The 27,830-nt window shown below is 43.1% G+C and overlaps 1 protein-coding gene across 1 annotated transcript in view; it reads right to left on the bottom strand.

Annotated features, from left to right (window-relative positions):
• Nucleotides 1-27,830, bottom strand: part of RYR3 (ryanodine receptor 3) — a 625,867-nt gene that overhangs the window by 234,300 nt on the left and 363,737 nt on the right. The window contains exons 42-46 of the mRNA XM_065402721.1: nucleotides 26,819-26,933; nucleotides 17,884-18,016; nucleotides 16,733-16,836; nucleotides 11,656-11,791; nucleotides 3,639-3,819 (exon numbers count right to left, since the gene is read on the bottom strand). Coding sequence (XP_065258793.1) covers nucleotides 3,639-3,819; nucleotides 11,656-11,791; nucleotides 16,733-16,836; nucleotides 17,884-18,016; nucleotides 26,819-26,933 — 669 coding nt within the window. The remainder of the gene's footprint in view (nucleotides 1-3,638; nucleotides 3,820-11,655; nucleotides 11,792-16,732; nucleotides 16,837-17,883; nucleotides 18,017-26,818; nucleotides 26,934-27,830) is intronic.

The following is a 27,830-nucleotide window of genomic DNA, read 5'->3' as shown; positions in this document are numbered from 1 at the left end:
AAAAAGAGATACCATGCTCGGACGCCCAACAGGAAAACCTTGTCCACTTGGTCAGGTAAGTGAGTCTGATTGAGGGCTTCCTACATCCCAGGAGGACCTGTTGGACCTCCTCCGAACCGGTCCACTCCTCCAGGTTCAGCCACGCAGCATCCATGCCGAAAGTTGGAGGGATGTGAGGTTGGGGTGTAAGAGCCGACCATGGTCCTGTGACAGCAGGTCCGATCAGTTGGTCACGGGCCAGGGAGGGGCCGCTGTCAGTTTCATGTGTGTGCTGAACCAGTGCTGGCACACAGATGCCTCAACCACAAGGGAATTGGGGTCTGGGTGGGAGTATAAGTACTCATGCCCTTTGGTTGGCACAAAGTACTTGCTTTCAATCCTCTTAGAGATAGGGGCCAGGGAAGAGGGAGTCTGCCACAGGGCATCAGTGATTTTGGAAGCCCCTTCATGAAGGGGTAGAGACACCCTGGCAGGAGCCGAGGACGTCAAACAGAGAGTCCGAGGGCTCTTTCAGTTCCTCTGCCTGAAGTCCCAGGTTGGAAGTGACCCTCTTCAAAAGTTCCTGGTGCGCTGTGGCGTCATCCTGAGGAATTGGGTGAGAGGGCCCCGTGATAGCCTTGTCTGGCGACAATGAGGACGATGCTGGTGCCATGGGAACCTCAACGCCCATTGGTGGTCCAGCCTGGGTCCTCCTGGACCTGTGGGGTCTTACCTCCCAAAGCCTCGAGCACCGGAGGGGGACAGGATACTGAGGCTGCTGGGCTCTCTGAGGCTCCCAACAGCAACCGGACAGCCTGGGGAGGTTGGGTGAACCCCCAAGGGTTCCACGTGTACCATGGCCCCAACCACTGTGCTTGAGGCCATGGGACAGGTTTCGGTGCTGATGATGTGAGTGGCACCGTTGGGTACCGGCGCTTGTCCCACAGTCAGGGAATCTCGCTCCATGCTGGAGCTATAAGCGGAGCGGCCGGTAGCAGGCAACCAGGATTGGATGGAGTGGTGGCTCTTGTCTGACTGGTGCTGGTCGCTGCGTCTTGAAGCCGACCTGTCCGAGCGAGACGGGCGTCTTGGTTGGGATCTCTGGGTCCGACGGTGTTCGGTGGATCTGCGGCGGACACCCAGCGATCCATGCCTCATGCTACTCAACCGGTACCAGGATGTTAAATGGGACCGGAAGCAACTACGGGTCAGTTGCTGGGAGGACCTTCCTGAGTAGGGCGACCTCTTTCTTGGAGATGGGCAATGACAGCCCGGCGATCGGCAGACTCTGATCCCTGATCAGTCCTGTGATCGGTACTGGGCCCTTGGAGATGGTCGGGGCTGGTCCCGGAGTTCTTGCCAGGTGGCACGTGCTCAGAGGATTTGCGCCAATCTACCAGAAAGGTACACCTCGAGTCCCTCGATGGGTGTCCCCGGTGTGGGGACTGAAGGCTCCTCTGAGCCTGCCTCTCTAGTCCTGAGGCGTGACGGCTTCGGGCGGGCGAACGCTGGCAGGACGTCCCTCTCGATTGGGAATAGTGCCACTGAGACGGGGACACATGCATCGAACCCAACGTGGGTTTTCTCCGAGACTGGGGTACTGCGGGAGCCGGTGTGAGTGGCACTGGGAGCGTCAGGATCTCCTGAGCTGCTTGAAGGGCTTCGGGCGTTGATGGCACCTGAAGCTGGCCAGGGCCAGCACCGCTATCTGGAGTCTTAGGCGAAGTATGGGATGGGCTGCACCACTCGACTTGAGTTGGGGCCTGACTTCCCGAAGGGGGCGTTGAGTTGCCTGGCACGGGTCTTGGCTCACCCACAGCCCTCTCCTTTCCCGTACGGGAGGTAGGAGATTTTCCCTTCACAGTCTTTTTTGGCTTCTTGACTGGAGCCCTGGAGGGAGATCGGTACTGGCTTGTGGACGGCGCCAGCAGAGCACTGTGTACGGAGGCCATGGTGCTCGGTGCAGAGTTGGACTGCTGCTCTGGTGCTGAAATGAGTGCCAACTCCATTAGGTGCACCTTTAGATGGATATCGTGCGTCTTCTTCATCCTAGGTTTGAAGGACTTGCAGATCTGACACGTCACTTATGTGCCCTTCACCTAAGCACCTTCGGCAGCTGGTATGTGGATCGCTGATGGGCATAGGCCTTAAAGCCTGGGGACCGGGGCATGCCCCGTCCCCTGGCTGAGTCCCGTTCGGGACTACGAGAACTTCAAGAACTACTACTAAGGGTAACTAACTGTAACAACAACTATCTACTACCATATTACAAGTTCTACAGAGTTCGAACGAACAGAGAACGAGACAACGCTAGCCAAAGAAGCAGACATTCCAGCACCATCACTGGCGGCAAGAAGGAACTGAGGGTGGGGAGAGCCAGCAGCACCCCTTATACTGCGCCATTCAGGCGCCACTCCAGAGAGCGCCAGAGCTGGTCCCCTATGGATACTGCTGAGGCAAGTACGCATACCTAATGTGGAATGGACATGAGCAAGCACTCAAAGAATAATAATTGTTTACTCTTCAATTATGTTATTAGGATGCTGTCTACCATCAATCAAAGAGGAGTTATCAACTTCTAATTGATTTGTAAAGTCAAAAAACTACTGCACTTCATGTAAATGTGAGTGTGGTCATAGACAGGAGTTTGCTGACAGGAGGATTCTGTGACAATGACCAATTCAAAAATGTACTCTACAGTGTGGTTTAGAAAAAAATGTCCATTGCTGTAGACAAATGGAAAGAAACTTCAAGATGTTTCTTACACTGAGATTTTCAAACAGATTAGGGGATTTAGACAAGTATCTTTCAATCTGTTGAACTGCTTTGAAAACCTCAGCCGTAATCTTTTCTTTCAGAATTCCAGAAGCAAAAACATTTATTCTGTGTAAAGTATTCAATAATGCATAGATTTTATTGAATCTCTGGGGCAGGGGGTAAAAAGGGGCCAGCTGGGGTCACCTCTCCCCCCCATCCAAGAATTGTGCAGAGGAGACATCACCTGCATCACACTTGGGCACTAAGACCTAGGAGGTACCTTTCTTTCCTCCTGCCATGTGGCCTCAGGGGAAAAACTGCAGGGAGGAACCAGTCAGAAACTCCAGGTCAGAGCAGAAGCAGACAAAGCAGGGAGCTTCAGACAGACAGAGAATGTTGTACAATTTTGACGGGACTTTCTGAGCTCAGTGCTCCTTGGCTCTGTGTGTGTGCGCTAACCCTCTTGTTCCCCACAACCCTCACAATCTCTTCACCTCAATTTCACACCATATCTGCTCCTCTACCCTATTCTTCCCTGCCCTGTCCCCTATATCTCCTTTCCCTTCCATGTCCTCTCTCCCTTCACTTTTCCTTCCATTTGCTGATCCCCTCCTAACTAAACCCATCATAAAAAGCAATCATAGAGCTAACATGAAGCTTGCTGTTATCACACTGTTCACTCTCCTTGTGTGTTATCCTTCCCTGTCCCCCCTCTGTCTGTCTTATCAATTTACACTGTAAACTCTTTGAGGTAGGGACTGTCTGCTGCTATGTGTCTATACAGTGCCTAGCACAATGGGGCAAACATGGTTAGTCATTAGGTTCTACTGTAGTATACAAGATTAATAATTCAGCTAATGAAACATCAGCATTTGCCAAAAGAGCATATAACATTTACTTACACTTCTCTTATATAGCACTGAGATGGAAGGTCAAGAGTTGGGTTCTCTGAGATCTTAATAGCTCCTTGCATAGCTGCCAGCAAACCATTTCCTCCTTCTCCTCTAAGAGCTGGCCCAAAGCATTCTGGGCGTCGAATAAGGAGCTTGACAACAACACTAGCATTTTCCTCAACACTTTCACCTAAAGACAAACAGGACATGTTAGCCTCCTATATAAAAGCCAATACATTCTTCTGAAAGGCAACCACTAATTTATGAACAGTTTGGATTTTTCCCTAAATTTTACAGAACATAAAATAATAGAGAGACAGAGAGAGAAACAAACTTTTTTAAAAAGGGAAAAATGCTAAATTTACAGCACCAGAGATAAATCTTCTACTTAATTAAAAATGCAGTTATTATACAGGGAATGAAAGTGTAAACTTCCCCAAACTGCCTTGGCCAAAGTTCAACAACCCTAACCTAGAAGACTGACTTCTAGGGTTGCCAGGGGAATTCATTTCCAGGACTACTTCTGTCTTTGCCCTCTCTTCTGAGACTGCCGACAAAGGCAGCAATTGTGGTAGTAGCTTCTGAAGTATCCATGCAGGAAATGGACTGAGAACTCATTTCACATAAATAATTAAACCATCACTAGAAGGTAACAAAAATGGTTACTAACCTTCTGTAATTGCTGTTCTTTGAGATGTGTTGCACATGTCCATTCCACTCTTGGCATGTGTGCGGCCTGTGCAGTCATTGGAAACTTTTCCTTCAGTGGTTCTGCCAGGATGGTTGAAACGCCCTCTGCCATTGTGTGCTAATGCATCCAAGTATGAAGGGCCCAGCCATCCCAGAGTCTCCTCAGTTCCTTTTTGCTGGACAACCCCACTGCACAGAAGTAGACGGGTGGGTCGTGGATTGAACATGTGTAACACCTCTCGAAGAACAACAGTTATGGAAGTTTAGTAACTATTTTTTCTTGAGTGATTGCGCATTAGCATTCCACACTTGGCGACTAACAAGCTATAAAGCAGGTGGTGGGATCGGAGTCGATGTACACACAGACTGGAGTACAACTCGCTCAAATTTAGCATAGTTTCTAGAGTACTGAGTGATGGCATAATGGGATGCAGAGGTGTGGACTGAAGATCAGGTAGCCTCTCTACAAATTTCCTGGATAGGGGCATGCATAAGAAATGCCATCAAAGCCACATGAGATCTTGTCGAATGAGCAGTTACTCTGCTTGATGGAGAAATGCCAGTCAGGACATAACATATATGAACACAAGAGGCTATCCATGATGAAATTCTTTGTGAAGAGATTGGGAGATCTTTTATCCCATCTGCGATGACCACAAATAGTTGGGCTGACAAATGGTACTGTTTAGTACTATGTAGAACACCAAAGCCCTCCTAACATGGAGGGTGTGCAGGCATTGCTCATCTCTATTGTAGGAAAATAAATCAAGTGGTTAATATGAAAGTGAGATATCACTTTAGAGAGAAATCTTGGATGAGGGCATAGATATACTTTATCCTTCAAGAAAACTGTATAAGGAGGTTCAGATGTCAGAGCATACAGCTCAACAACCATACAGGCCATAGTGATGGCTACCAAAAAAAGCCACTTACATTGACAGGTGTAACTAAGAAGCACATTGCTAAAGGCTTAGATGAGGCCCCATAAGCTTAAACAAAACTAAGTTCAAGTCCCAGAGAGGAACAGGTTCCTTCACCTGTGGGTACAATCTTTCTAGGCCTTTCAAAAGTCTGATTGACATAGCATTAGAAAATATAGAACAGCTGTCCATGTGAGGCTGGAAAGCTGATATTGCTGCCAAGTGGACCTTGATAGAACTAATCACCAAACCTTGATATTTAGGAAAAATAAATAGTCCAGAACATGCTGGATTGAGTACTGCACTGGCAAAACTTCAAATTGATGAGACCAGGAGGAAAATTGCTTCTATTTTGAAATATAAGTAGCCCCGGTGGAGGGCTTTCTGCTATTTAACAAGACATCCCAAACTTGCTCCAAACAAGACTCCTCTCTAGGATTTAGCCATGGAGCTTCCAGGCTACTAAATGAAGTGCCTGCAGTTTTGGATGGAACAGCCAACCATAACTCTGCAAAATGATGTCTGGGGCCATAGGAAGAGAAATCAGAGCATCTCCGATAGATCCATGAGAATGGAGAACCAGTGCTGCCAGGGCAATGCTGCGGCTATTAGTATAACCCAGGCATGGTTCCACTTGATCTTTAGCAACTCTGTGTATGAGTGGAATTGGAGGAAAAGCATAGCAGAGTTGTTCAGCCAGGATAGTAGGAAAGTGTCTGTGATGGAACCTGGACTGCAACCTTGTAAGGAACAAAACTGATGGCATTTCCTGTCAGTTTTGGTTGTGAATAGATCTATCTGGGGATTCCCTCACTGCTGGAAAATGCACCTGACCTGATGGAAAATGCACTTGGCTACATCCAGGCAGAAAGACCACTCGTGGTGATTTGTAAACAATCTGCTTAGATGGTCAGCATGCTCACTCTGCACCCCTGAAAGGTAAGAGGGTTCAAGATTGATTTAACTGGCAGAGCAAAAGTTCCAGAGGTGAATGGCCTCTTGACAAAGTGGGGAAAAGCAGGCTCCTCCCTGCCTGTTGAGGTAAAACATTGTCGTCGTGTTGTCTGTGAGAACAAACAGGCTTTTTCCCTGGACATAAGATAGGAAAAACTGGTATCCTAGCGGATAACCCTTAGTTCCCCGACATTGATGTGTAGAGACATGTCTTGTGAGGACCATAAACTCTGAGTTTGGAGGGGACCCAGATGAGCACAGATGCATCTGTCACCAATGTCAACGAAGGCTGAGGGTGGACACAGTGAACACCTTCACACATATTGAGCAAGTGAGCTCTATAATCATCAGAAGGGAATGAGATTCCTCCCGAGGAAACTGCCTCATCGGGGAGGAGGACAATGAAGCCAGCACAGGTTGAGGCTGTCCCTCCTCCATAAGCTGTCCAGCAGACTTCTCCTGAACCACCACTTCCTGCTCACCACCGGGCCCAGAACCGGACTCAGGAACAGGCAGTGTCTGGTGAGTAGACTCCCTGTGCCTCTCTGAGGAGACAGAGCAGGAATGCCATATGTATGACTTGGAAACTGGGGGGAAATCTTCAGATTCCAAAAGAACCATTGGATGGGTGGTGGGCCCCAGTAACTCCTGGCCATTGCAGCTTGAGGAGCTCGAGGCAACCCCTGGTAATAACACCTGGGTGGGGAGTAGCATGACTGGCTCGAAGGCTGGGAAACATAGGAACGAATCTCCAATTCAGAGGACTAATCACTCTCTGCTGACCAAGGTGGTGTGTGGGGTGGGGGGGAGCTCCCAATTATACTGGAGAATGGTGCCAAGTCCGTAAAGAGCGTAAAGCAGCTAACATTGCAGGCTTTTCCTTTTATGGTACCAACAGGGCCATAAAGTCTGAGGCCAAGGAGGTTGCTGCGGTACTGGTGCACCTCTGTCTGCCAGTACCAGAAGCATGGTTTCCTGCACCACCAGGGACACAGGTACCGATAGACTCAGCAGACCTCTAACCGTTGCAAATGCCTCCAGCATGGTCGGTACCAAGATGGGCTCAAGTCATTGTGGTCACAAATGTAGAAGGCACCTCTTCAGGCCCCAGACTCAACAGTGCCTGCCTCAGTGCTGGAGCCAATGATGCTGCTTTCAACACTATCTGAGATGAGGAGTGCTTGTATTTTGGCTGTACTCTACTCTTATCCCAATGCTTAGAGAATTTGGATGCCAGCAGCTTTCCTTTCTCAGTGGTCTGTCTAGAGGTCTCATGCCTTTTCTTGGGCACTGGAGAGGCAAGTGGTGCCAAATCTCAGGCAGCATAAGAGGCACACTCCTAACCAATCCCAAAGCACTTGATGCCACGTCAGGACAGCTAGGTTCTGACGGAAGTCTCAGGGCTGCCTCCAGGAGCAAAAACTTCAGCCTCGCTTCTCTGTCTTTAGTCTTTGGCTTAAAGTTCTTGCAAATCTGGCAATGTTCTGAATATGAGCTTCCCCCAAGCATTTCAAGCAGTTTGAGTGTGGTTCACTGTCGGGCACTGGCCCAAAACAAAAGACACAGGGCTTGAAGCACAGTGACCAAGGCATCCCTCTACCAAGAAACAGAAACCCCAGATCTGGGGACTGAAAAAGAACACTAAAAGTAAACTAACACTTACTAAGTACTAAGCAACTATAAAAACGAGATAACTATTCACAAGAGCTCTTGCTAAGGCAAACCATGAAATTCCAACAACTATCACAGGTGGTAAGAAGGGACTGAGATGCTCTGGGGCAGCTGGGTCCTTTATATTGGAGTTTAGTGGTGTGCAACAGCAGAGGTGCTCAAGCCACCCTGATGAGTACCACTGAAATAAAAATTTCTGACTACTGTGCATGGGGTGCAAGTACATCAAGAATGAAATGCATACGTGCAATCACTCAAAGAAGAATTTTCTGTTCATTGCCGACTAGGGCCGATATTCCAACTAGTGACCTGGATCGATCATAAAATTTAAATACCTGATTAAATGAATGCTTCCAGGGACTGGTAAAGCTTTAGAAAATATACTACAGGGGACAATGCTGCACTGATATAAGGATAAATATTAACTTAACAGGTTCCCTCACATTCAGATCGTATAAAACTCAGTGCAATCCCCTCCCCCCCCACAATTAAAAGATTAATTGTTCTAAACAGCCAGTGTTTTTCATGAAATAAAGTGATATTATTTCAGTGGTCCAACAGAAATGGAGATTGTTGCTAAACACTGTATTGTCTATGTTCTGGCACAAAGAATATCTCCTGTGATCTAGCAACTAAATCTTCTCAGCGTGACTACGGAATGTCAAATCCACCAAGGATTGATACATCTGTCCTCTAGACACGGTAATTTAACTGCAGTAAAAAAGTATCTCAGATTATTTTCAATATATGTTTAGGTAGGGATAAATATGTTTTGCTTGCTATATAAAGTCTTTAAATAGAATCCTTCTCAATTTCAATTTTTGACGTTTTTTTGTTGAAGAATTGCCACTTTGAGGTCTGTTATTGAGTGACCAGAGAGACTGAACCAAAAAACTTCAAAAACAGACTCCAGCGTGAAGCTGCGGAATTGGAATTAATTTGCAAACTAGATACCATCAGATTAGGCCTGAATAAAGACTGGGAGTGGTTGGGTCATTACAAAACCTAAACTTAATTTCCCCAATACTAATTTCTCCCTACAGTTACTCACACCTTCTTGTCAACTGTCTGTAATGCGCCTCTCTCACCACTTCAAAGGTTATTTTTCCTCCCTTGGTATCCTGCTGTTAATTGATTTATCTCGTTAGACTGACCTAACACTTAGTAAAGCACCCCCATCCTTTCATGTATTTATACCTGCTCCTGTATTTTTTACTTCATACATCTGATGAAGTGGGTTCTAGCTCACGAAAGCTTATGCCCAAATAAATTTGTTACGCTCTAAGGTGCCACAAGGATGCCTTTTTTTTTTTTTTTTTGCTGATACAGACTAACACGGCTACCACTGAAACCTTGTACTTTTGAGACACTTATTGAAATTAGCCTTCAGTGTTTCCTTTTTTATCTTTATGGTTTGTCATATCCAGTGATGAAATAAAAAAATCATGATTGTTTTTAATATCTGAGGGTTAACCTTGAAATCCTTATTTGGGCAAAGCTCCCAGTTATAACAATGGTTATTTTGCCTGAGGAAGGACAGAACAAAAACTTCAGGAGTGGGCTCCAGGTTTGAATCCGATATCAGTGTGATCAGCAGACCTTTTAAGCTTTAGTACTGCTCCAAGCCCCAACTTGGTATGGCCACTAAGACCAGATTTTGGACAACTGGCATGTTGAACTATTACTGTGCTTACAACTGAACTGGTTCTTTTTGTTCATTTTAACCTCTTGTGTGTTACATCAAACTTTTCACTAGTATGATTAGTGATCTAATATTACAATAAACAAGATCAACAAAATTATACCCTGTCAGATTTTCATCAGTAAGTTTCTTCCCATTGTATAGTTAATTAACATTTAAAATGCGTTAGGAATACTTACATTACATTTAAAAGGCCAAGCTTTTCCCCACTGCCTCCCCCGTCAGAGCCTTTCCCCACTTCTGCAGTCTTTCCCTGCTGAGGAGAAGGGCTCCAGCAATGGGGAGCTAACAACGTCTTTTCCCACTGCCTGAGTCTTTCCCTCCGGTGAGGAAGGGCTCCATCAGCGAGGAAGTTGTGGGACACTACACTGCTAAAAAATAGCAGTGTAGATGGGAAGCACAGCTTGGGCAAGTAGAGAGCCATGTAGGGCAGGGCCGGGCAAACTTTTTGGCCTGAGTGCCGCATCGGGTTTCCAAAATTGTATGGAGGGCCGGTTAGCGGAGGCTGTGCCTCCCCAAACAGCCAGGCATGACCTGGCCCCGCCCCCATCTGACCCCTCCTGCTTCTTGCCCCCTGATGGCCCCCCCGGAACTCCTGCCCCATCCAACCCCCCCGTTCCTGTCCCCTGACAGCCCCTGGAACCCCCGCCCCTGACTGCCCCCCGCCACCCCATCCAACCCCTCCTCTCATTCCTGACTGCCCTCCCGGGGACCCCTCCCCCATCCAACCACCCCTTTTTCCTGTCCCCTGACCACCCCTGGAACTCCTGCCCCTGACTTCCCCCGCCATCCCATCCAACCCCCCCTCCTTCCTGACTGCCCCCCCACCCCTGCCCCAATTACCCGCCCTCTGAGTGCCCTGACCCCTATCCACACCCCTGCCCCCTGGCCATCCCCCCGAACTCCCCTGCCCTCTATCCAACCCCCCCGTTCCCTGCCCCCTTACCACAGCCGCACCGCCCAGAGCGCCAAGACAGGCAGCCGCACCACCTGGTTGGAGCCAGCCACGCACCACACAGCACAGAGCACTGGGTCAGGCCGGGCTCTGCAGCTGCGCTGCCCCAGGAGCTCGCAGCCCCACCACCCAGAGCATTGCAGTGGGGCAAACTGAGGCTGCGGGGTGGGGGGACAGCAGGGGAGGAACCTAGGGCTAGCCTCCTGGGGCAGGAGCTCAGGGGCTGGGCAGGAGGGGCCCGCAGGCCGGATGTGGCCCGCGGGCCGTAGTTTGCCCACCTCTGATGTAGGGTGTGTATTTGGGCATGTCTTTACTCTCCTAAGCCAGGTCTCCCCCAGTCAATGCTGCTATTCATATCTGCGCTGGGGGAGCTATGTTTATGTACACTACATGCTGCTTAAAGAAGCATGCAGTGTAGACATATACTCAAGCACCAACTGCTATCTGTGAACCTCATCAGCAGTCTCAGCCAAGGGTCCAAGAAATGAATGAACATTGAGAAGGAACTACTTTTTCTCTTCTAGAGTTTGTTTCTTCGCTTCAGGATTAAGGTACATTGGCAGGCAACAGGAAGAAGAGATGACTAAATTCTTCAATACTGTTTATCCAGCATCTTTCACAAACACTAAACTCACACAAAAATACTTCACTGTGATATATTATAATATAATTCTGCATTTTGTAACACAAAGTGGCACAGTTACACTTTGACATGCGTGTAACTCTCATAGTGGTAACATTAATGCGGTTCAGTTGCTGGAAGTCGCTGTGCATCCTGAAACACTGTCATTAACCTCTCGGCACCTCAGTTTACCCACCACTAAAATTCATATAATTTTATTTACCTACCTTAAGAAGGTATTCCCAGACTTTATTAAATAACTAAAGTTTGCAAGAGCATTAAAAGATGTGATATAAGAAAAAATATAGTTAAATAACAATTATGAAGATGGTGATAATTACATAAAGGAGGGAACACACTAGTAATCTTACATTTGTAAAGAGACAGTATACTTTAAATAACTCAAAGATTTAGATTTTACTGATAGAGAAATGTGTAAAAAATGAGGTTTTCTTAAAACATTTAAGTAAACATCTCTGGAGATAATCAAGATACCAAAGATTTAAACTTACTGTTAACAAAAACAGCAAATCTTAAGAATGATAGGTAACGTTCACCCTCTATTGGATTCCATCCAATGTCAGGATATCCTTTAGCTACCAGCATAGGGCAGCTCTGAAGTCCACAACCAGCCAAGTAGGTGACAACCTGTTAAATATAAGCATTTGTAGTATTAAACATTTGTTATGTTTTAGTTTTGAAATACATTTCTAATAATGTTATCAATGTTTGAAACAAAATAGAGCATCAGAAATAAATTACAAGATATTTTTATATAGCAAATGTTTTGACCTGCCTCTGAGAAACAATGCGGTTATGCTTAACATTGCATCAATTTATTTTTCTAGCTCTTAGTTTTCTGTATCAAATAATGAAAAACCTAAAGCCTTTTTATTTTTAAGACGGCCTATTTATATGATCAGAACATCCATAAAACAATTAGCAGAGTCTTAATTTGGGAGGTGAAAAATCAAAGAATCAAGAACTGTGAAAGTCTGATTTTTTCCCCCCTATATTAAATAAACTGTAGAGAGAAAGTTAGGAAACAAAAATTTAACAACTTAAGAACTTGTTTTGGATTCCTAGCTCATAGCAAGAGTAAAATTCCTGCCACATCCAAGGTTACCTAATGTGAAACAATGCTGTTAAACTTTCTGGGTGAAACCCTGATCCTGCCTATGCAATGGAAATGTTGATATTCAAAAGGGCTGAGATTTCATAATCAGACTTTTTTGGGGAATTATAATAATTAGGGTAAAACAAACTAAATGGAAGTACAAATATTCAAACTCTTCAAAAAATTGATCAATATACAATTGAAAAAGTCTAAAGATCCATCCAGAATCAAATTAGAATTTCTGTAATCTATAGATACCAAATGTAATGTTACTTACTAAGAGAAATGTCAAAAACTACTAGATGAACCTTTAAGAAGAAGTTAGAAGTTAATTTATAGTAAGATGTAGTGAATAGTCTTACCTCCTTCAAAACATGGGCCATAGAATTTTACTATTAACTTCTAATGTGTACCATACTGCAGGATAATTTGAGATGGTAAGGAAGGGAGGAAAAGAAGGAAAGAGAAGCAGTAGTTCTCTCTCCTAGGATTTTTCAAATAGTATATTTATGATAGAAAACCATTGCTTTGAGTATTTTATCCTAGTGTAGGGCTCAACCATCAAGCTGTGGGCTAATAATTTTTCACTATATTCCTTAATTCTAATTAATATATATTATATATACATACAAAAATATTAAAAGAATGTTAAGGTTGTAAGTCACGCACTCAAAAGTTTGGAAAAGGTCAAAATTAAGGTTGCCTGTTCAACCTTAATTTGCATTCCCAGTCCCACCCCCAGCTGTACGCATTATACCATCTTTAATTACATGAACTCATTTTTTTCCCCACAGGACTTCTGCCTCAGTATACAGGATGGAAAGTGCTCACCAAATATATAATCAATATTTCATTTTATCTTAATCATGTGTGGCCTTATTTACTGCACACCATCCAAACCGTGCATTGAATACACAATTATTAATTTCCTCATGGGTTTTAATATGGTGCTCATCATTCTAATATCTAAACACTTCACAAACATTAATGAATTTAGCACCAGAACACTGCTGTAACAGGAGGCAGTGTTGTTATCCCCATTTTACACATGGGGAACTGAAGCACAGAGGGATTAAGACCAAAATTGTCAAAAATGTCACCTAATTTTGGGTGCCCAAATTGAGACACATAAGCCCTAATTTTTCAGAGTACTTGGCAATTTTATAGCATTTTATATGTTCAAAACACAGCTCCAACCGACTTCAGTTACTGTTGTGAGCACTCAGCACTTCTGTGCATGTGGACCCAAATGTCTCAAGTTGGGCTACCAGAAAACAAGACACACAAAGCAACCACAATAAATTTTGTCTTAAATGACTTGCTCAGTATCACATAGGAACTCTACAGCAAAAGCAGGGATAGAATCCAATTCTGTAGGGCAGCATTTGACTGCCTTTATCACTAGACCATCCTTTCTCTTCCTGCAATCTCCTGCATTTTCACTTCATGCCTTCCAACTTCGCAACCAGTGAGACTGAGATCCCATAGACAATGTTATTTATTATACAATCTTGATTGATTCCCAGAAGATGGTCCATCCTCTTTAGCATTTCCTAACTTTTGAGTACTTGACTTCGCAACCTTAATGTTCTTTTCACATATTTTTGCATGTAATTTCCTAAATTTTTTTAAAAGCAAAATGAGGCAACAGAAATTACAGCATGTGGAATCACACTGATCCCCACATGGGTCATCAGTAGGATTTGGACCTTTCAATTCACAGCACAGACCTCTGCCACTTGAACTAAAAGAGTAATTTAATAGCAGTAGGCTATCCTCTATGTCAGAGGTTCTCAAACTGTGGTCCGCGGACCACCAGTGGTTTGCGAGTTCCATTCAGGTGGTCCGTGGATAGTTCCCTCTAAGGTTCCCATGGTGGCTGCACACGAGAGAATGAAGGGCCACCCACCTAATTAGTGGAGCTACGCAGACATGGCTTCAATACCTAGATGCCTGGCCCCTGAGAAGACGCACATGTAAGGTGAGGTGGTGGCCTTGGGGGAATAGGAGGTAGGTGGGAGGGGGCAGTGGGGTGAGAACAGGGGTGGGGGGAATTTGGGATGTGCAGGGCTGCGGTGACCAGAGAAAGAGGCGATTTTCCCCAGCTCCAGGGCTGTGGCTGCTGGGGAGAGACCCCCCTCCTTCCCAGTCCCAGCTCGGGGGCTGCCGCGGTGGGGGAGAGAGGGCACATCCATCACATTAGAAAGGTAAGAGTACTGATATTAAAATATGAGTTGCGTGCTTTTATTTGTAGAACAAAAAACATTAATTATTATTAAGATTTTTTTAATATAGCGCTTTTATCCAAAGCGCTTTACAATAGTTAGCTAACAGTACAAACAACATTTGGAAAGATCATTAAGTGGTCTGCCTAGACCCTCAGCAATTTTCAAGTGGTCCGCGAAAAAAGAAGTTAGAGAAACACTGATCTATGTGGACCAACCAGTAGAGGGAAATAAGACATTTTGGCAGTCAGTTTCACAGATATTTGCTGACAGCAAGGAATGTAAAGACTTAGGATACCTGGGTCCAATTCCAGTTTCTAGAGCAGAATGTGTTCAAGTGGTTATAAACCCTCACATCACCCGGGGTCCTGTCCCCATCCCCTTCTGCTCCTATCTACCCCCACCACCTGCCCCACTCCCCCTTTGTTCTTATCCACCCGCTCTGGCCTATTCGCTCTTCCTCATTGCCATCTAGATCTGCCCCATCCTCTTCTATTCCTCATCCATGCCTACAACCTGACTCCTGTCCCCATTCACTTCCCCTTCTGCTCGTACCCAAAGGCTCAGACTCCTGACCTCTTCTCCACCTGATTCCTCACCAACTACCCACTCCCTGCATCCTTCCCTTCTGTGCCCATGCACCCTCTTTTCCCCAGCTTCTCTCCCACACCCTCTATCCACTGTTCCTATCCAACCCCCAATTCCCTACTACCTCCTTCCTTCTCTGCTGTTACCAGCTGCCACACCCCTGCAGCTCTTATCTTGTCCCACTCTGCTCCTATCCACCATCTTGCCACCTGATTCCTGCCCCACCTCTTCTGCTTCTCCACCCCCCCAGTTCCGGCTCCCCTTCCCCTCTGCACCTAGCACCTAACACCCTCCTCCCACACACACTGCAGCCTTACCCAGGCCATTTGTCTGATTTTAAACTGGACAGTCCTCTTTTTGAGTAGTCTGTCCCCCATCCAATACAGAGACAAAACCAGACATGGATGTCATTTTGAAGAGCATGGCACTCCAACCCTGCCAGCATGACCTTGCACCTCTGCAGCCTCAGGAGGGAGCATGCCCAGAATAGACAGGATCTTTGAAAAATTTAGTTGTCAACTTTAAAAAGTCTTCACTGAGCAGGTGAGAACTGTGATTTTTCAGATGCTTATATCTTGGCCAAATTCGGATGAATTTTCACAGGAACAACATATGATATATCCCTGAGACCAAAGTGATCCCATCACAGCCTACTTTCAAGTCTCTGTTTCAAAGCAAGGAGGCACTAGAGCTTCTCACTTAAATAGCTGAAAGATTTATTATTAATTATTATTATTATTTTTAACATGGACAAAGCAACGTACTTTCCCTAAATCTCATTTGGGAAGCAGCTTGACCATTTCAGCTGAAATTAAAAAAAAAAAAAAATTAGCTTGAGACATATACCTGTCATGGAAAATTTTAACCCAAATAGTTAGTTTTGCAAAGTTATAAGACTTGAAAGTAGAGACTTATAATGGGAAGTGTCAGGCAGCCTTCGCTATAGACATAACTTCCTGCATTGTCTATAATTTGTTTGTTCTATTGAGTTTCATACTGAATATACAATGGAATGTAATCACATAATATTTGGGAACTTAATCAGGGGATACTGAAGAAATTAGAAATGCAATCCTAGCATGCTTAAATTTTACTTTAAAAAAGACATTTAGGGTAAGTAAGGATCGGGCATCAACAAGGCAAAAAGTGAGTTGCTCCAATTTGGGGCAGATTACTGGTGCATGTTTGAAGACTTCAAATTCCAAGACAGCTTTTTGGAGCACAAAAACCAATAATGTTTCAAATTTTTAGAATTCCAATATTCAAGTAGATTTCAAATCAGGCAAATCCAGTTCACGCATGCCTATTTAAAACAATACCTATTTTAAAGATCTTTTATTTTACCCTACCCTTAATAACTAATTACATGGCTTTGCTATAAAAAGAACATAGAATTGGAGCAGTTAGCCTGCCCTTAATATCATGCTGTCCTTTAACAACTATAAATAAGTGGAGTCAGGAAGATTGCCCCTCTGCCCCACATTACTGCAAGATGAGAAAGGGATTGTTGCAGCGTAATCAAATAATTAATAAACCATTATTGCAAAACCCCAACCTTATTATGGCATGATCTGACTAGAAGGAGACAGAAAGGACATAGAGCAAAATAAAATAAAATAAAATAAAATAAAATAAAATAAGCTAATAGTAAGCACTTACCTTTTCCAGGTCTGGCTCTTCCAAAGCTAGTGCAAGCTCATTATTGTCCATTACAGAGGCAGCTGCAACATCTAGTGGAGTGGAACCCCTCATAGAAGGAGATGCTGGAGAAAAATATGGTAATATATAGTTGTGTAATTAAAATTATTTAGTTTGCACTAATGAAAGTTGTGCAGCAGAGGGCAGCAGTTACACTGTAATCTAGGTCATACTCAAATATATTCATATACAGTATGTTTTACAGTCCCAACTCAACAAAGCAAAGCTTAAGTGCTTTACTGAGTAGGGATGGACTTAAGTACATGCTTAAGTTCTGTGCTGATTCAGGACCTATATACACTGCTTTACTGTTTTAAAGATACAGACAAAGCAGCCTGGGATAACAACTCATAAAAACAGTGAACTTTAGAGAAATTTAATATAAGTTATATGTCCTCAGCATAGGGAAAATTTTCATTCTATAACTCTAGAGGGCGTGAAGTGCTATCAGAAGATCATCTCAACTGTTTAAAAATGTGTATACCTGGTTGGAACATTGTGTTTCATGTCTTACTATCACCTACTATTTCTTTATTTTACTCGTAGGTTGGTAATAAGAAAGTCATTTTTTCTTGGGCCACACAATTCTAAAGCACACTAAAATAAAGAACTATGCACTTCCAGGCTTTGGGGGTAGAATATGAAACTTCAAGTCATATGGTTGCACTTCAGGGAAGGATCTTTGCATTACAAACTTTTTAAATAATAATATAATAATATATATACACACACCTTCCTAACCATTCATTTAGTTGGCAGACTAAAGACACCAGCATTATTATAAGGGTTAAATTAAATCTTTAATTTCCAGAAATAACTGTATCAAAGGTAAGGGGCATCAAATAATATGGTTTTCTTCCTAACTCTTTCATTATGTTTAAATAACCCAGCTTTAGATTCTTCTGTTTGTAATCCAATTCACAGAAGTCTAATGATAGAAAGAAAGATAGAAAACTAGGTTTTTCATTAACATTAATCCAATAATTGTATTTAAACTTCAAAGAGGTCCTCACAATACCATGCCTCAGCTTGATAAACAAGTCAGATGGCAGTCTTGCGATATTGCAGTATCCATGGGAGTTGCTTTCAGCAGTTAAAGTTACATGACATACCAAGCCCAACACTGCTGTTTTCCAACAAGTAACTTAGATGCTCAAACATGGCCTTTTGGTTTTGGCGGCTGATTCGACAGAAGTAGCACAGGAACCGACAACAGCTTGCCACCATCTTAGGAAAAGCGATCTGCTAAAGAAGAAAATTGACAAAGCAACTAAATATGTTAATTACCAATGCTGCACAGATTCTTCTTCATGTATTCCTAACAAGACATTTTTATGACAGGACCAATGTAGTCAGTGGCTCTTATATGCATGCCTTAACCCCAGTTAGTCTGGGGAAAAAAAGGAAAGAAAGAAAAAGACTTCCTTGCACCTTTCTCTTAGGTTCATTTTAACAGCACGCCTAAAATGATGATATAAATCATTCTGCAGAGCTTCAGGAAATTGCAAAGGGCTGAAAGAAGATGGTCTATGAACAACCATTTCTGCATCCCAAAGTGCTTTACAGACTACAGGGTTTATACATTATTACACAGAAAAAAGTATATTAAAAGTTAGGAAATTCCAGAATTAAGGTTGCCAGTGCAATCTTAGGCCCAGTCTACACCTAAAAATTAGATTGATCTAGCTACATTGTTAAGGGCTGTGAAAAATGCAGTGCAATGTAGTTAGGTTGACCTAGCCCCCACTGTAGAAGCAGTTAGGTTGACAGAAGAATCTTTATCTTGCATATGTCTTTTATTACATCATTACATTAATACATAGTATTTTAGCCACAGGACCCCTGCCTCATTCAATGCACAGGATGGACAGTGTTCACTTAATGAGCAGATATTGAATGTTTTGGTATATCTTTATTGTTCAATGTGCAGCTCCATGCCTTATTTACTGCACATCATCCAAACCCTGCTATAAAGAGAGAATTATTAACCTCCTCATGGGCGTAGCATCTGAGTGCTTCAAAAACATTAGTCAATTTATCTTCAGAAGACCCCTGTGAGGCACAAGATATCATGATCTCCATTTTGCAGATGGGGAACTGAAGCACACAGGGTAGGTCTACACTGAAATTAAACACTCAGGCCTGGCCCATGTCAGCTGACTCAGGCTCATGGGGCTCATGCTAATGGGCTGTTTAATTGCAGTATAGACGTTCACTTTCGGACTCAAGCCTGAACATCTATACTGCAATTAAATAGCGCCTTAGCTGGAGTCCCGTGAGCCAAAGTCAGCTGGCACAGGCCAGCCGTGTGTGTTTAATTGCAGTGGAGACCTACCCAGACAAGTTAAGGTCAAAATTTTCCCACTAATTTTGGGTGCCCAAACTGACACACCTAGGACCTGATTTTTCAGAGTATTAAGCATTATATAGCACTAATATTTCAAAGTACAGCTTCCACTGACTTCACTTGTAGTTGTGAGTTGTAAATATTATAGCTGTCCAGTGTTGTGGTACACCAAACTTCTTTGGTATGGGTAGTACACCAGGTGTACTGTGAGTTGGAGGCAAGCACTGAAGGTGCTTCAGCTGGGAGACCCTGTAGGCACTAGTGCTGATGGGTCCTAGTAATCACTCAGGGGCAGGTCTTCACTACTCGCCGGATCGGCAGGTAGCGATCGATCTATCGAGGGTCAATTTATCGCGTCTAGTGTAGACGCGATACAATCGATCCCCGATCGCGCTCCCCGTTGACTCCGAAACTCCAGCTTGCGAGAGGCGGAAGCAGAGTCGACGGGGGAGCGGCAGCGGTCGACTCACCGCCGTCCTCATGGCCAGGTACGTCGACCTAAGATACGCCGACTTCAGCTACGCTATTCATGTAGCTGAAGTTGCGTATCTTAGATTGACCTGCCTGCTAGTGTAGACCTGGGCTCAGATACTTGACTGAAGTGAAAGGGTATTTTACTAGGGCTGACAAAAAAGGGAAAGATTGCAAATACCCTAGGAACAGTGGCTTAAACAGTTACAGCTCAAAGAATGACAAAACGGTTCTTATGTGGGCTCCTGGGAGGCAGCCCAGTAAAGGATTAGAGCTCTTCAGGCCCAGTGCCTAGGATTCCCTCTCTAGTCCAGGTTTCTGTTCAAAGCAGAGAGGAATTCACAGGCTTCCAGGCTACGAGGGTTAGTAATGTGTCTCTTATTGGAGTTCCACTGTACTGACTTCCAACCCACTCCTGCACAGACCTGCTCCTAGCTGCAATGTCCAGCAGTCACTCTCTGTTCCGCTCGTGGTCCTCTGACTTGTACTGCAGCCTGCTGTATACTAGGGTTGCCAACCCTCCAGATTGTCTTGGAGTCTCCAGGAGTTAAAGATTAATATTTAATTAAAGATTATGTCATGATGAAACGTCCAGGAATACATCCAATCAAAATTGGCAACCCTACTATATACACAGTTTCCTGAGGTTCTCTCCCTGCATCCAGTTTCCTGTTGCTCTTGGCTTACCATGCTGCCACTACTTCCCCAAAAGTGCTTTCCTCAGTTGGGTTTTGGAGTTTCTGCCCCCTCCTCCTACCTGGACTGGGGAAAGCAATGTGTGGTGGGGAAGAGGTTGATGGGGATGGTATCACCTGCTTAAATGCTCAACACTTCTGCAAATCAGACCTCAGGGTCTCAAGCCAGGCACCCAGAAAATAAGAAACACACATTTAGAGAAAATCTGAGACAAGTTTTTAGTGACATGACTAACATCACATAGCTGCTCTGTGGCAGAGGCAGGAATATAATTAAATTCTCCAGGACAGCTTTCAACTGCCTTAACCATAAGACCATCTTTTCTCTTCCTGCAGTCCCCTGACTCATTCACTACACAAATAAAGCAGGTATGCTGCAGATAGCCTTCTTTATTACACAACCCAGATTTATCTCCAGAGCAGGTCTTCTCTGTGCACAGAAAGAGGCAGCAGTATAGAGGAAAAAATAATATGTGATCAGGTAATTAATGGCTGTATCATAATGCTTATGCACAAGAGGGACAAATTCAAGTTGCACAAGCAATCTTAATTCTGCCATTTCCTGACTTTTGAGCATTTGACTTTACAACCTTAAAAATGTTCTTCTACATAATTTTGTGTCCAACACAAATATATGCTCATTTTGTTATGCAGCCACTTCCAGGGTGCAAATAGGGTTGCCAATGCTCCCCGTTTGTCTGGGAGTCTCCTGAAATCGGGCTCAATATCCCAGAGGCTACTGAAGTCAATGTGGGGGATTTTAGACCACTAAAAGTCCGGCGGCACAACGGGAGCTAAAGCAGGCTCCCTACCTGCCCTAGTTCCGCCGTCCGCTTACGAAAGCAGTGCATGTCCGGCAGCAGCTCCTAGGCGGAGGCACGGCCAGGGGATCTCTGCACGCTGCCCCCATCCCAAGCACTGACTCTGCAGCTCCCATTGGCCGGGAACAGGGAACTTTGGCCAATAGGAGCTGCAGGGGCAGTGCCTGCAGACAGGGACAGCATGCAGAGCCACCTGGCCACCCCTGAGCCTAGGAGCCACTGCCAGACATGCCACCGCGTCCGGGAGTCATCGGAGGTAAGCGCCACCCAGCCAGAGCCTGCACCCCGAACCCTCTCCCGCACCAAAATTCCCTCCCAGAGCCTGCACCCCACACTCCCTCCCGCACCCCAACCCCAGCCCTGAACCCCCTCCCACACTCAAAATCCCTCCTGGAGCCCTCAGACTTAGCTCAGAGCCCCCTCCCACACTCTGAACCCCTCGGTCCCACCCCCCAGTGCAGAGCCCACCCCCCCTCCTGCATCCCAACCCCCTGCCCCAGCTCGGTGAAAGTGAGTGAGGTGGGGGAGAGTAAGCAATGGAGGGAGGGGGGCTAGAGTGAGTGGGGCATTGGGAAGGGTCGGGGAAGGGGGTGGAGGTTTGTGCGATTAGACAGTTGGCAACCCTAGGTGCAAAGCAGCAGCCATTCTGCACTACACAAGATTTTTTGCTTTTAAATGGAGGAGAAATGAAGAATAAGTTCTCCAATTCAGTCAACAAGGGTATAAGCAGACTTAAACAATTAAACAAATTGGACTTTGTCTAGAAAATTGGGGTCAATACTCTATCCTTGCAAAACTGTCATTAGGCACTCCCACTATGTGGAGCTATTAATAAAACAATACAACTTTCCATTTACAAATCAGCACAAAAAAGGTTTCTTAAATATATTTCATAGTGAACAGTTTCAAGTTTTATGAGCCACAATATGGAAACTTTTAAAGATTTACTGCAATTAGGGTGACCAGATGTCCCAATTTTTGGGTCTTTTTCTTATATAGGCTCCTATTACCCGCCGCCCCGTCCCGATTTTTCACACTTGCTGTCTGGTCACCCTAACTGCAATACTTTAAAATAAACATTCCACTTAAGATCCTAAATTATAACAGGATATGAATTTAGGCTTTAAAATGGCAAATAAATGCATTCCGACTATTGCAGTGAAGCAGTCTCCAAGATATTTGGTCCTGCCATGCGGGCAGGGGACTGGACTCGATGACCTCTCGAGGTCCCTTCCAGTCCTAGAATCTATGAATCTATGAATAACCAAGACATTATGAAGTTTCAAGATTTTTGTGTAGAGATGATTTCAGGTCAAATTAACTAAGTTTAGAAGTAACAAAATGTTTTTCTAACTGCCACTGCTGCAAATTCAAATTGAGATCTGAAAATCAAGCTGAGTTCTTTCTAGATTGTGCATCTCTAGGTCAGACCTGAGGTTCTTGCAGACCTTTCCCTCCCCTGTCTGAACTTTTAAGGACCAGCAGCAGGACACTCTCAGCTGGAGGCTGAGGCATCACTGGAATTCATTCCTTTTCAGGGCGCAATATAATATATATATTTAATTAGTTCAACTTTTATTTTATTTGTTGTGGTTGCATTTACTCCCGACAAAATGACAACATGGCTGCTAATATCTATGTAGGCAGCAGTGCTTCTTCAATGCCACCTATTGTTCATAGTTCAGGTAAACAATGGGCTTGGACTAAGTCAATAATATTCAGAAGTAATAACAGCATAACAGAGAACACGGTACTGATTGTAAGCATTGGAACTAGAAAATTCAGGGGTTTGTATAATAACCAATGTGCATATTCCTAAAAAAATGGTAGTGATTTTTTTCAACAAGCAAGCCCCTTATTCATCGGATGACAGAACTGTGAAAAAATTCCCACTACTTATGAAGCAATACATAAAATATAAATTTGGTTTTTTTTTAATGTTCATGATGACATTTAATATTTTGGGGGGTTGCATCTGTGAAAATGAAAAATAGTTCTGTAGGTGAGGAATTGTTACTTTGTTACTGAAAAATAAAATAAAGAACATCATTATAAAAATGGTCCAAAATATTTTCCTGGGGGAAACGAACTTGGAAAAACTTGCTTTTCTGTCCCCAATGAAATTTTTCCTGTTGGCATCAAGTCTGTGTTAAAGAATAAATAAAAAAAAAATCATTCTGGATCAAAGCCACATGAAAATCTCAGGTTTATTATGCATATACTGTAATTACTGAGGTGAAAACTCTGAAGTACCAATATATCTGGTAGTAGAAGCATGAGAACAGTAAGACTCAGCTACATCCAACTTACAGGGCAAGTCTGGTCAGTACCAGAAACTATTAGCTTCTTTCCCCCTGTCAGCTTAATACATTGATCTTCTACAGCAGGTATACTAAGCAAACAGTTATATTTTTCAATGGGCAGGCAGAAAAATACCACACTGATCAGTTAGTCTCCTAAAGTTATGTCTACGACATATTCTGCAGTACTGGCACTTAAAACAAATTCTTTTAACACACCGGCAGTTCCACAGGGCCTGTTTTGCCGCTGCTGTAAATGGTCATAGTTCCATTGACTTCATGGAGCTATGGCAATTTACACCAACTGAGGATTTGCCCCACCGTCTTGAATACTGTATATTTTGCAATGCATGCACATTGGAATCCATTAACATGTATTCTTTTGAGCATTTCTGGACCTTGATTCTCCTCTCACTTATGTAAAACCAGCATGAGATCAGAATCAGGTCCTATGTTTGTATGACATACACCTATAAAGCCAGGAAATGTGCCCCTCCACAGGCTTGGTTTCCAAAATGGGTAGAATGAGTTTTGTCATAGAGATAGACTAGCAAAAAATAAAGGATGGTCACGTTTCTACTTCTTTGTTTCAGATGTCATAAGGGGGGCTTCCAAATGTCAAATACGGTTTCCAACAGAGGTGTTGTAAACATATTTATATAATTAATGGGTAGATAACTGGGCAACTACTGTCAAAGCTGACTGGGTGTTATTCAAAATTGTATCTATCTCAGCCACTAGCAATGGCATCCAAAAACAAGCTGCATTTTGGCAAACTCTGAGTCCAGCAAAGATCAGATAGAAGCCAACATACTGCACGATCTAACAAATTTCATGGCTTACCTCCCAAAGTCCTCCCACTGAATTTGTTAGCACTGACAAAAATCAATGTTTTAACAGTAGTCTGAGACTTTTAGTTTATTAAGATGGCACATTTTACTCATTGCCTCAAGCTAGTAGAGCATTACTCCCACAATACCTGAATGAAGTGTAGTGTTAGCTGTGTTGGTCCTAGGATATTAGTGAGACAAGGTGGGTGAGGTAATATCGTTTATTGGACCAACTTCTGTTGGTGAGAGAGACCAACAGAAGTTGGTCCAATAAAAGATATTACCTCACCCACCTTGTCTCCCACAATACATGGAGGTCCTTATCTGTGACGTATCCCCTCCCTCTAGGGCTCCTTAATCGATGAATGATTTCTCCTTGCTTGCTTCAAAGATGTAGGGATTATATTTCTCACTATCTTTATTTTTAACACAGTTAAAAACCAAAGTTCTTGCTCTCCTGGGCCTTAGATTTTGATTTTTTTCCTCTTTCTTTTTATAAAAAGTAAAATAAAAAAATTAGTGTTCTCAAAGTTCTCACTACCTCGATTAACAATTGTGGTGAACATCAGTGTAAGTCAAGCCTTCAGCTTTCCTGTGAAGTCTTTGATATGACTAGACCACCATCTAATAACTGCCAGCAACAATTTTGTTTTCCCTCAATCTTCTTTATATCTTTTCATAATTTGTATTACGTATTCCATATGGTGACATACATCATTTTAGGTTTCTTACAATGACAGCCTGCCTGCTAAGCAAAATATTGAAAATATACTTGGGCTACCACTATCCTTTTATTTGATTCAGAGCTACAATAAATCAGTGGTTCTCAACCAGGGGTACGCAGAGGTTTTCCAGGGAGTACTCAATCTAGATCAGAGTTTCTCAACGTGGGGTTTGCAGCTCACAGTGGGATCACGGGACAGGTTTAGGGGGATCACAAGAGCAGAGTCGGCATTAGGAGGTGGCAAGCAGGGCAACTGCCCCAGGCCCCATGCCACAGGGGGCCCCACAAAGCTAAGTTACATGCTTCAGCCCTGCTGCCTGGGGCTCGGGCTTCAGACAAGGCTCACAAGTGAAAAACAGGCTCAAGTATCACACTGAAATGTAAGTACAATATTTATATTCCAATTGATTTATTTTATAATTATATGGTAAAATGATAAAATAAGCAATTTTTCAGTAATAGCGTGGCTGTGACACTTTTGTCTTTTTATGTCTGATTTTGTAAGCAAGTAGTTTTTAAGTGAAATGAAACTTGGGGTATGCAAGACAAATCAGACTCCTGAAAAGGGTACAGTAGTCTGGAAAGGTTGAGAACCACAGCAATAAATCACTGGATTGATGTTCTCTTTAACAAAGGTCTACGTGGGCCATACCACTCTCTCTCTCTTTCTATTTTTCCTTGTTCCCAATTAAATTAATCAATGCCTCAATACTGTGCTAGAGGACTTTGTGCTATTGGAGGTGCTGTCTTTCTGATAGGAAGCAAAGATGAGGTCCTGACTAGTGTTAGGTGACTAAAACAAACAAACAAAAATAAAAATTTAAAAATGCAAATATCCTGAGAATAAAACCTGCAAATGTACTTCATTAGTACTCAAGACCCCTTTTCTTTGCATATATTTAGGCAGAAAGTTTTTATTTTCAAGAACATTCACAGAAAAAAATGCCTAAAAATCTTAGCAAGAATTTGAGTATTTACATTAGAAGTGCACTGTAACAGACTTGTCAAATAGTTACAAATACTTGGAGATAATTTGGGAGCAGAAAAGGAGACCCTCTAATTTATAAAGCTTATGTCTTTAATTTTATAGATGGGGAAACTGATGCACAGGGTGGGGAAGTGCCTTGCTCAAGGTCACCTAGTAGGCCAGTTGCAGAGCTGGGAATAGAATACAGGTCTTCTGAGTCCCCATCCAGTGCTCTATTCCCTAGGGCACATTGCTTATATGTTTATACATATACACCATAGACTTGAGTGAAATATTTGCTACCACAAAATTAAACAAAAAACAAGACAACACTGCATTACAATAATATTATGGCAGAGACACAATCCTACAAATAGATGGAATTTGGAAATTCAAAATTAAGACTGTTTTAATTAATCCCATCATGCAGCTGCTTTAAGTGTTGGCAATGCAGCCCTTTACCAGTTGTACATATTTTATGCTTTATCCTGTGTGAGGCTACTTAGTCTACAAGGACATCCAGTTACATACATACGTATAAAAATTAGCTTTACATAGTAACAAACCTCCTTAAAGCACTCAGAATGCATTATTCCTAAAGATGGAACTATATGAAAAGAGGATTGTACACTATGGTATAGTTTCTCATATCAAACCTAACAGATCATCTTCTATAATGTTAGTCAGCTTTCTTATATTATCACAAGGAATTACTTTCAGTTCTTAACATTAATTCATATCTGATGTCATCCCACTTAGATAAATAATACAGGTGTGCATAGCCCATAAACAGCATCCTTCTTTCCCTGAGATTGCTTCCTATTACACATCTTAATAGGTTTTTGCTGACGTTCAAGAGATAAAACTAATGATAAAATACTTGGGAAATTACCTGAGATTTATCTCCTCCAAGCACATTTACCATCACTTCCATAACTGTCTCATGCATACCAAGGATTCTCATTAAGTTAGGATGCTGATAAAACACCTTGTTGTTCATTATATCCCTAAATTGGGGGAAAAGTCAATAATGCATTTTTTTAAAAAAATCATATTTTCATTTAAATTATCAAAACAGATATTTCAGAAATACAGACTGTGTTTTTTAATGGAAAGCATTATTCATATTTCAAGGTCATTACAAAATGATCATTTTCAAATCTGAGTTTTTAATCACAATAGTGGAAATGCTTGACACTTCTTAAACGTTAATCATTTATTTATTTGGCATCATTTTTCTTTAATTTGATATGAAATATTACGCATCTAATATGCTGATTCCAACTTGAAACACTGCTTTAAACAATTTTTACTGCTGGTCTCCTTGAAGAAAGGACACATTGTATAATGGTCAAAGCACATGATCGTGAGTCAAGAATTGTGGTTCTATTCTTGCTTCTGCTCCATTCCTCAGTTTCCCCATTTGTAAAATGGAAGTGACAGTTCTTACCTAACTCTGTTTCTGAAGTTTCTGAAGTTTATATCATTAATGTTTGTAACACTCTGAGGTACTTTAAGATGCTATAGGAGTGCAGTACATTTGGAATGCATTTTGTACAGTCACCTTAAGCGGGGATATTTTAACATTTTTACTTTGAGTCCTCTTCATACATATCCTAGCACTCACGACCCTTTATAGGACACAATAGTTTTCCTGGTGCTATAGGAGATGCAATGGTCCATTGGATATTGCTGGCATTTTAGAAAAAAATGGTAAAAAAAAACCTGCTTTAGAGGAGCATAGAAGATTGGGAAAAGGAGTAGGAAATGATCCACCTCTTCCGAAAAGGGCTACTGGGAACCTCAATTTCCAAAAGGCTTAATCCAGGATCATTGAAATCAATGGCAAAGCTTCTATAGACTTTAATGGTGCAGGATCAGGGCCAAATTGGGAACCACTGTCT

The sequence above is a fragment of the Emys orbicularis genome, chromosome 4, assembly GCF_028017835.1.
Source record: "Emys orbicularis isolate rEmyOrb1 chromosome 4, rEmyOrb1.hap1, whole genome shotgun sequence".
Taxonomy (NCBI): domain Eukaryota; kingdom Metazoa; phylum Chordata; order Testudines; family Emydidae; genus Emys; species Emys orbicularis.
Note: the sequence above shows the minus strand (reverse complement) of the source record. Positions and strands in the feature narration are given on the sequence as shown.